The 10611-nt window shown below is 38.5% G+C and overlaps 1 protein-coding gene across 1 annotated transcript; it reads right to left on the bottom strand.

Annotated features, from left to right (window-relative positions):
• Window positions 1-418: 418 nt before the first annotated feature.
• Window positions 419-1821, bottom strand: LOC135943263 (macrophage mannose receptor 1-like). The gene is made up of 8 exons (XM_065489717.1): window positions 1692-1821; window positions 1612-1639; window positions 1504-1553; window positions 1347-1446; window positions 1023-1292; window positions 909-964; window positions 756-855; window positions 419-697 (listed from the first exon to the last, which is right to left on the bottom strand). The coding sequence occupies exons 1-8, from the start codon at window positions 1761-1763 to the stop codon at window positions 459-461; spliced, it is 915 nt and encodes a 304-aa protein (XP_065345789.1). The 5' UTR covers window positions 1764-1821; the 3' UTR covers window positions 419-458.
• Between the last annotated feature and the right edge of the window lie 8790 nt (window positions 1822-10611).

The following is a 10611-nucleotide window of genomic DNA, read 5'->3' as shown; positions in this document are numbered from 1 at the left end:
CAATTTAAAACCGTATAGATAAGCATAGAATTGCAAAATTTTGGCTTTTTAAGAAAAACAACTTAAATTTTAAAATTTGAGGAGTCGTCAATGTTTTTTCAAAAAATTAATTAGTAATTTTTATTCATTAAAGAGGAGGGAATGTTATACACAACTGATTTTTTAATTATTTTTTTGCTATTTGGCAATACGAAGATCGGTTTGAAATCTGTTAGAGATTAGCAAAACCTCTGTAATAAATTGGGGAAGAAATGAAGAAAAATATCCCAAATCCTCAATTGTGATGCACTTTAAACCACCAAAATCAACTTAAAATTAATCTTCCTTCTTCTAAATAAAGTCATCACAACTATAGAAAACTATGAATTAATTTTTTTTGACAAAAATTTACAATAAAAAAGGAATATAAAAATACGACTTAGAGTTTATTTCAGATTGCATGGTGCAGTGTGTCAGTTTTATTTGCGAGGGTGGAATTCGCACACATATCGAGCCAGTTCGGATTCAGCATAACAATCTGCACCGATCCACTGGCGGGTTTGGGTGTTGTTGTTCATCTTCAAACCGCAAAAAGGGCCAGGCTCTCCTTCGGCCCAGTTGGTGAAAGTGTTTGCAATCAGCTGGCCAGTTGCCTGCCAGACATAATCTATAGTGTCGAACTTACTTCCAGAAGTCCAAAAGTTCTCGGTATATTCCTCTGAAAGTTGCATGATTGAAGTATTATATTTGAAAATTAAATAAGAGGATCAACTCACGAAGGGCCGCAATCAGTGCAATGTTTTCTTCCTCTGTTTCGATACTGAGCAGGTCCATTCCTTTGGAGCGACAGTCATTTTTGGCGTGGAACCACGGTAGCTTAAATTAAGACACAAAATTAATTAAGGTTGATGTGATAACATTAATATTACTTTGATAGGAGAAATTTCATAAAATCCATCTCCGATTCTGAACAGTCCAGGTTTAGCTGAAAAATGAAATAAAATTTTTGTGTTTGCTTTATTGGTAATCACCATTCGTCAGACTTTTAACTGATGTGTCGTAGGTTTGCGCGCGAAGTTCGCAAAGTGCCATCCTTCCATAAGTTGCATAGAAATCATTCCACTTAATCTCAGCCCCGGGATTGAGGAACGTGTTAAATTCGACGTGCATCAGCATGTCATCAAAGGTAGGAGAGGTGCTGTCCCAGTTCGTGTAGGGCCCAAAGAAAGTGCCAGTTGACTCCCAGTAGTATTCATTGAATGTACCGATTCGGACACCAGAAGTCCAGAAATACTCATTTTTATAGATTTCGGCTATGCGTTGAAATTAATCCAATGTGATTTTATTTGTGATTTCCAGGTGCATACCTATATTTTGTGTGATTGCTGTGTTTTCTTCTGCACTTTCTATGCTGACCAATTCCATTCCCAATTCCTTGCAGGCGTATTTAGCACTGAACCAACTGAACTATAGTGTTTAAATATTTTTTAAAATAAGCGTGGTAAAAGAAATTTCCAAACTAACCGACTGAGGAATGACCGTGTACTCAGAAGTTCCAATTGTAAAGCGCAGACCTGATTGACGCTATTTTATTCAAAACTGAATTTGCAAAAATTAGTTGAAATACTATACCTTTTGTGCTGTTCGTAATGTCCTTTCCCTGGAATTGCGATTTAAGTAAAATAATATTAAAAAATAAATTAATTTCTTACAACTCCTTCAGGTGCACCGAGTACGGTCTGCACCAGCAGAGCCGAGGCGAAAAATCGCAGAAGAAACATCATCTCGTTGGTCCTAAGCGAATATACTCAGCACCTTCTCAACCAAGCAATTTATATAAGCAACAAAATGCTGACGGTGGCATGACAAATCTACATCTCTTATCCATACTGTTATCGAACCCTGGGTAAAACAATGTGCTATTTTGATTGATGGTTATCATCTCTGTGTGTAGCATTTACATTGATAACAAGCATGAACGTGCAAAAATGTTTTATTTACAATATAACCAATGAATTATCTAATAAATTGATTTAAAAATTAATTTTGTTTGTACACTACAGAAAATTTAGCATGGTTCAGTTTCGAGGGTGAAACTCGCATACATATCGAGCCAATTCTGATTCAGCATAAATATCTGCATAGATCCATTGGCGAGTTTGGGTATTGTTGTTAATTCCATCAGTCTAGTTCAGTGAAAGAGTCTGAAATCATCTGGTCAATTGCCTGCCAGACAGAGTGTCATAGCGACTTCCTGATGTCCAAAAATGCTCGGCGTATTCCTCTGAAAGTTTCAAAGCGTTTTTTAACCACTGCTCAGCACATTCCATGGTCATAACACCATGCACCGAGGCCCTAAATCTGCTGAGGAGTTTTAAAGGAGTCAAAAAGAAGACAAGGCTGAAAATCACCCAAGACAAATCCTTCGCACGATCAACAAAGAAGCTAATGTCAAGAAAGTAGGAAATACAAAAACACGTTCAACCCTGCGAGAGTGGTTTTGCAGAATTACCAAAAAGAGCGAAGAAGCTAGCGGCTCCACCCACAGACTCTAACTTTGATTAGAAGGTCAAATATACCTGACGCTTTGATAGAATATTTACATAGATTGTTGATCTGTATTGCATAAGATGATGATAAATAAATATTCAAAACACATAAATTTATTCTTCGGACAAAAATATTTTTGACAATAATTCTTAACCCTCAAGATAGGAATGGTTTTTCAATTCAGATGATCTCCTTAAAAAGTGCTCCCATTCCATGTTTCATTGACATTAACGTCGCCCCTGAAGTAGTGCAAAAACAAGAACAAGGTCCGTCTCACAATCCACATTCAGAGAGGATTTATTATTATTATTATTTCAAATGCCAAACAAGGCAGCGTGTTTGCACTTTGGGACTGGGTTTTCACGGGGCATGAGGCGAAGTCACGACCACTGGAGTCTCTCGGTGGCCGCGGGGGCTGCTCGGTAGGGGGCGTGTTTTCCGCCCGAAAAATTATTGAGTGTAGATTTGTGAAGTGCATTAACATGTATTGAGAGCGAAATTAATAATTCATTCGACGCGCTGCTGGGGCACAGGAATATTTTATTATAATATTAAATCAAAGATAACAAAGTTTCTCCGATTGCCCAATATTTACGCCGCTCTCGGGCCTGCTGCGAGGGCGCCAATTGGCCTCTTAATTTATGGCGGCGATATCGGGTTTACCGACTCAAATTGATTTTTAATTACTGGATTGGCGCATGCGTGGCAGATTTATGCGTTAATTATGCTAATGGCTGTAGCAGAGATCGAGAGAGACGCTGGAAAGAGAGAAGATGGGTCAGTGGCCACCTGCAGTTGACCATCGAGCACGTGAAACAATTTGCTCTGCAATCGCGCCGATGAGAAATGCTGCGCGTTGCTGGTGAAAATCAGGAAATAAATCAAACGTGATGCATGCGCGTAAGTCGACCGCTCACAGGCCAATGGACCATTCTAAAGGCGGACCTGACCACGTCGACAAACTCTTCTTACAATGTAAGACGCGTTTTCCCTTTAAAGCTTGCCGATTGTTCTAATCTACCGATTTTTTTTTTATTTAAACTGCTTTAGTTGATCACATAATAAAAGATTTATCTGCCGATAAAAGAGAAAATTGTACTAATTAAGAAGAGAATCAGTTCGTGTTGCAATCTTAATAATAGAATTTAAAAAGTGAGAATAGTAGAATTTGAATGAAATATATTTTGAATGAAATATACTTGATATGATTACGAGAAACTGAAAGAAATGAGTGTAGAGTAGAGAGTATTTGTGGAGATTGAATTAAAAAGATATGTGCTGTTTAAAAAAGATATTCTTGAAAAGTTGGAGACTTTAAACATATTTTTTTGTCTCTTTGAATGTGTTAATCATGCTTCAAAAGTGATTTGCAAGTTTCATTGAGCGTCACACAATTTTGTGCTCTAAAGACAGTTTTGATTTACGTTAAGTATGTAAAAAATTAAATTAAATCTTTTATCTAGAGTTACTGCAACAGCGAATTATTCAAACTAGAAATCAATCGGTTTGCCAATAATTTTTCGCTTGATTTCCATTCCTCTCATCGCGATCTATTTAACAGAGTGCGAGTAATGATGTAAATTTCCCTTTCGATCAAATAAATTTAATCCTGATTATCAGTAAGGAGACCGTTGATTAACATGCAAACTTTGCAACCGATTTTCTTGCAAATTTAAACGGCAAAACATGGGACAAATCTGCTCTTTCCGATATTTCAGATCATATTGAAGGTTAAGTTATTTTTTCAGGATTCCCAAATGCATATCTACTTTATTCGCAACTCTGTGAATTGAATTTTACACGAATCCTTGTAAATTTTGTCGCAGCCTTTCTTGGGTTGCTGGTGGCTAACGAGCCGCTGAGAAGAACGCGGCGCCACCTGGGCGTCGCGCGGGGTCACGACCTGCGGCGAGAGGCGTCCCCGGGGGCACCAGGATTTCTTCATTTGACTGAAATATTGGAGCAGCAGGGGCCCAACGAGCGAAACAAAAGTGTGTCGCCCCCGTCGCGTTACAACTGCTTAACTCGATTTATAATTGAAACCATTTTTTAATTCGCCGTCGGGCCGACGCGCGCGCCACGTGAGATACCGGCGCTCGTAATTTTTCTCTCGGCGGCGGCGACGACGACGACGACAGCAGAAAATAAACGAGCAGAGCGGCGGAGGCACGTCGGCGTTTAATCATTCGCATTTATGCACGCCGATCGCGAGTGACAAGCAGCAAACGCACGCTGTCGCTTTATCATATTAGCGTGCCGTGACACTCACCCATCGTTTGCAAGCTGCACCTCCATGCTTCGAGGGGCTTTCAATTCGCTCGTATCGATATAAAAATAAGAATAATATAATATGTCAGAACAAATTGGAGAAAGTTGAAAGCGAAGTCAGTACAGTTAAAAAAATAATAACTGTATGCGAAATTTTAATTTTTACAGCAGCCATCTCCGTCCCTTTCAGGGCTCACAAAACTCCAAAATTATTTATCGGAAAACCTCTACTGCATTGCAAAAAGACTATTTTTATCAGGCTTTTTTACCGAAATTATGTTCATTCTTCCGAATTACTTAAAATTGTTTAGACTAGATAAAAATTATTGTTTGTTACTATAAGGCAAATTTTGAAAAGTAAAATATGAATAACCAACTTTTCACTTAAAAAAAATGATTTTGAAATAATCAAATTGTATTTTAATGCTTTTAACTCATTTATGATCAGAAGCTATGATCTCTTTGAATGTCAAATTCGGAAAAAAACCGTTGAATAAACCAATATAGATTGGTGTTACAGGCTATTTTTTTCGCACAAACCAAAATGGCACAATTGGCGAACCCTGGGCACTTTTTTAGATATATATTACACTAAGAGGCGGCCGTTGGGGTGTCAAAAGAGTACTTGGATTTCTTTTCCTCTAGATTTTTTTTTTTTTTTTTTAAAGCAAAATTTCGATCTCTTAAATGAAAGAGTTTATTAAGATTCACATATGAGAGATAGAATTTCGATTTCACGCTTCTGAATTAGTTTGTGTGATTTTAAATTTTATTTGATAAAAAAACAAGCAATGATTTTCATGTTTAAAACCGGAATTGCTTCCAGAAATTGCAAGCTTTAAATTAATTTGCCTTTTTATGCTATTATCTTTGGGCATATAGGCTGTATTGATTTAACTTTACATTAGTAAGGAATATCATTCTGCTTTCCTAAGAGTAGAAATTAATTTTTTAAATCTAACTGTTAAGGATGTGAGCAGTAATCGATATACATATTTTTTTAAATCTAACTAACATAGTTAGTAAAATTAAAGTAGAATATATATGTTTGAATAAAAAATAAATATACGGTAAATAATTAAATTTGTTATAAAATTTAAAAAATAAAAAATTTATAGTTAAAAATTATCTAAGGTTAAATCTATTACGTTAGATATGTGTTAGTAAATGAAAGGAGCCACCCACGAAGTCTCACAGAATTTCGTTTTTCGCACTTATCTCCTAATAAACTTCATGTGGTCCTCGATTCAATGCACACGTGTGTCTATAAAGGGCTCAACCTCTTGCACCTCAGCAGGAACAGTTGCGATGTAATAAAACGCTGTAAAACCATTCTCTCCAATAACTCTTGAAAATTATTCAGGCAGAAGCCAATAAATTAGACGGTTACAAAGAAAATTCTGCAATATCAAAGTCTCGAGCCGCAAAGCGAGATTGAGAAAGGGTTTTCCGCCGTGATTGATTCCGTATTCGCGAGCATTCCCTGCGTGCGTTGTTGACGCCGTTTCTCATGGCCCACTCGCGGCCGCTATCATATGTATATCGTTTCTGACCGAGGTCAGGAGCGGCAATCGGGCAGGTGGGTGATGCGCTCACTGCTTTATGGGCGAGGGTGCGGCCCCCAGCCTGCCCAGCCTAATTGATAATCTCTCAATTGGACCACACAATCAACGGCTTTTATAGACGATTATAAAAATGTGTGCGTCCGCCATAAAAAGCCGTCGTCGCCGCGGCCGTCATCGTGGTGTGTTTGTTTGTTACTCGCCAGCATTGTGTACGTGCAATTTGAGCTTTTTCTCACACACACACACTCACACTCGCTCGCTCCGGCCCGGCCAGAGATCGTTAAGACGAACACCAGAAATCACTCTCCGCCGGGCCAATTATCGCTTCTTTTCTAATTGGAACGCGATGAATTCTTCATGTACTGCACGCAGCGAGCACTGAATGTTCTGAAATATGTTTTTTTAGTTCAGCTTCAAATTAGAAAGCAATTCATTCAGTCCAGTTATGTCGGGTATACCAAAAGAATTAATTCACACGCAACATTCTATTTATTTACACTAAATCATTGATGGTTCAAAACCGTCCTTAGATCAATGGTTGTCACATATAGGGACAGTTTAAGCGGATGAGAGTGAGCGTGGGGTCAGTTGGTGACCCCAAAGAGGTAAACAACTATAAATAAATGATTAATCTGAAAATATTGTAAAGCCATTTGAACATAATGGCACTCTTTATTTCCAAAATATCCCAAAATTTGCTCGAGATCACATTAGTGACTCTAGATTTTCACTCATTTCATACTTAATTGTTGTCATATAGTGATGAAATTTTCAGGGGGTGTGCATAAAAGTATTTTTATATAAGTGAAACACTTTCCCAACCCCTTAACTCCCACTACGACTTTTCTCCTCATTAAATGCGAATTTCCGATGTTTCTCCCACTTCAGAAACAAATGAATTTAGTTCATTTGAGTCAAAATTGACTCAAGTTAAAAATAAATTAGGATTAGTCCATATTTTGGCCATAAAGCACCTCCAAACAACCCCTTTGCAACTGCCAAACACATGTAAATACAAAACCAGGTAGAAATTCAACTTTCTCATGTATAGATTTTTGTGTTTTAAATTATAAACACAAAATTCATCCCACTCCCCACAACAGAAACCCCCATCACCACTTTCCACCTATGGTTCGTCAGTGATTTTCACTTTATTTTTATTTCTTTCGTTGCGATCTACTCAACGGTATGGCAAATTTTCCTCCTGACGAAGTAAATCATGATTTTCAATAAATAAATAGTGTTCACTGCTTGATTAGCATGCAAACTTTGAAGCTGGTTATTTAAAAATAATTAATCGGCAACCTAAGATCATCTTCCCGTTTTTTAGGAATGATTGATCGCTAATTTTCAGCAATCAAACTGAAATATGAAGTTAAATCACTCTCCCGTACAAATAACTGGACCAATAATATTACCCAATCTCCCATCACGCATAGCAATACATATTTTGAGGCTCTCCATTTTTTATTGATCTCAATAACATCATGAAATATCTAATCGGGTAGCTCTCGTCGGAGCGTCCGCGTGAAAGCAACAATGCTTTTTGTTGAGAAACGAGGGGGGATGTGAGCGGGGCGTCTGATCATAATTCGATTTTGAATTACTCTCGTCGTCCTTTAGAATTACGCCGAGCAGTGCGTCTATTAAAATCGGCTCCACGGCGGCAGCAGCTCGGGTGACCAGCGAGTTTTTCGAAGTAAAAAAATCAATCTCGACCGCGCGCGGCGGCCGGCAGCTTAATTCACGTGTGATTTTTTCATCACCGCGGGCCAAACAGGAGCCTTTCACTGAATAATGTGCGCGGCCCTCATTAGATTTAATGAGCGCCCCGGTGTCGAGAATTTTTCACCAAATAATCAGTTGTCCATTGTTGCGGCTGTCATTTTCCTTCCCATCAGCGAGCCGCCGCGTGAGAGAGCGGAAAAGAGCGCGCGCGCTGCAGAGGAATTTTTCGAGCGCGCGGCCGCGCGGCGATTGTGGTTGCGCGCGCGGTGACACAGCCGAGGTCACAGGTCGCCTCGATTGTTGCCCGGCCATTGTTGCGCGACGACACTCGGGGTAATTAATTACCGAGGCCAGAACAATGAGCGATTCTCGAATTCATTGTGCAAAAGCCGCACTGCGCGATTCAAACGGAAAAAAATCAATTGAATTTGTTATTTCTCGGTTTTGTAAGCATTTGAATTAATTTATTCTTATACTTGTGCATGGAAACTGCAGAGAACAGACAATTTGGTTATTGGTCAAAACATTTTTTTAAAATTCTAAAATTTCTCTGATTGGAGATTAGAGGCAAGCAGTTTCCTGAATAAATCACAGCTTTTTAATTTTGATTTCACTTTTTTAGCCAGAGGATTTATTTTCTTCAAGGATATATTTGGTAGTAGGATTTTTATGTTAAATTAACTGAACAACTACAATAACTGACATTCTGGCCGATTATAAACTTATGACAAGAGAGATACAAAGGAGTGGAAAAATCCCCCAATCTAAGAGTCTTAATATTTTCAAGTCACTTATTTGAATTAAAATGTGTTTCATTCTCGTTGTTTTAAAACCTTTCCTCCTTTTTAACTTTTCTTTCCTTAAGTTTCGGCTTCACAGTAGAGCCTTAATTCGTGAAATAAACAATTATTAAAATAACAAGAAATTAAAAAAGTATCAACTTATTTATTGCTGCATAAAATAATTAAATACAAAATCTTGCAATGTTATAAATAAAAAATCATACAAATATTCACTTACCTCTAATTAATGGAAAACACATTTGTAATAAGGCTCCACTGTGAAGCCAAAACTTTTAAAAAAAAATAAAATAAAAAGAAGGAAGTTTTAAAAATTAAAAATAACGAAGATATTGAAAAAACAAAAGGTTTCTCAGTAAAAAGTCAAATATATGACAGTTAATATATGTTTTAATTTGGGCAAAAATAAAGACTTAAAACCCCTTTTGCGACTAAAATCGTGTAAATCAGACAAATGCAAAAAAATATAAAATATAATCAACTAATTTGACAAAAAAAATATTATATTTACCCAGGCATCATTAAAAAAGTTCCGAACTGACGAATAAAATTGGAAGCTTTAATTTAACATTAACCATTCAACTTCTTTCTACAGGTTTGATTATTTTATTAAAAAAAATCCAATTTTCTGGAAACATTCTACGTAGCAGAGTCTTACAGCAATCTTTAAATTTATTTAGCTCGAAATTTATTACCCGTCCAAAATGACAAGCAAGGAAGCATTTGAGAAACCTCCCACGACGGAGATTAGCAGTCACCTCAGGTTTTACCCTCTCAGCAGTCCGTCAGGTGGATTTCGTCATTCGTGCGCAATATTTCCACGCGAATCCCCCGCAATATGTGCGGCGGCGGGCGAGGCCCCTTGTAGCTCGACGACGAGTTGCTTCACCTCCGCAAGGTGGGCGCGAGGTGGCTTTTCGGTTTTCCGCCGCTTTTTATGACGGCCCGTGCACTGCGCGCAGTGCAACGAGTGAGCGAATGAGTCACCCGCGGCAGCCGCCCCGAGGAAGCGTCGGCGTTCGCCGCGCGGCAAAGACAAATGGCGCCATTGTCTCTGCGCCGACCACACCTCCGACGACACACTCGCCCCAGAACAATCGGCAATTTGGCATACATATAAATTCATTCCGAGTCTGTGTGTGTGTTTTCTTTTTTATTTTACTCCTCTTCCTCCCGAACTCTGTGCTCTGGTGTTTGTGTGTGATATAAAGTAAAGCTCATTAGGCCCGCCGCTGAGTTATTTTGGAAGCCGCACACAATGCGTTACACAACAATGGTCGGCGCGCAAAGGTGGTCGTTTGTCAAACACTTTGACCCCACAAATCGAACCGCGCAAAGTGTGCCATCCGCGTACGCTGGCAAAAGCCGATTTTTACGATTTTTATGGCAGCGGCGATGATTTAGCCGCTGAAATTAGCCTGGCCGCTCGTAAAATTCTATCACTGCGGGATTCGAACTCGCCCACGAAGCGCAATGGCTATTAAAAATGTGTGCCTTTTGTTTTTGCGATCTCAAATTGAAGAGTAATAGTCCGCCTTTGCACGTTTGTCAAAAATTGCATGTTTACGACGATAGGAGCTGTAAATTTTTTATGTGCTTTTATTGCCGGCATAATTTCCAAGCATCGGCTAAGGGCCGGACCAAATCCTTTTTACTGAAAGTTATTATTTAATAAATAATAGCACAGTTTACATTTCTCCATTGAGCCAGTTCATTGCTTT

This window comes from Cloeon dipterum, chromosome 4 (genome assembly GCF_949628265.1).
Source record: "Cloeon dipterum chromosome 4, ieCloDipt1.1, whole genome shotgun sequence".
Lineage (NCBI taxonomy): Eukaryota > Metazoa > Arthropoda > Insecta > Ephemeroptera > Baetidae > Cloeon > Cloeon dipterum.
The sequence above is the reverse complement of the archived record's forward strand: the minus strand, read 5'-3'. Positions and strand labels throughout refer to the sequence as shown.

Bases quoted from the DNA above. Each gene is read 5' to 3' on its own strand.
- LOC135943263 (XM_065489717.1), bottom strand. From the start codon at position 1,763: ATGATGTTTCTTCTGCGATTTTTCGCCTCGGCTCTGCTGGTGCAGACC. The intron at 1,640-1,691 runs GTAAGAAATTAA...TCGCAATTCCAG, and splicing joins TCGGTGCACCTGAAGGAGTT to GGAAAGGACATTACGAACAG. The intron at 1,293-1,346 runs GTATGCACCTGG...TTCAACGCATAG, and splicing joins AGCAATCACACAAAATATAG to CCGAAATCTATAAAAATGAG.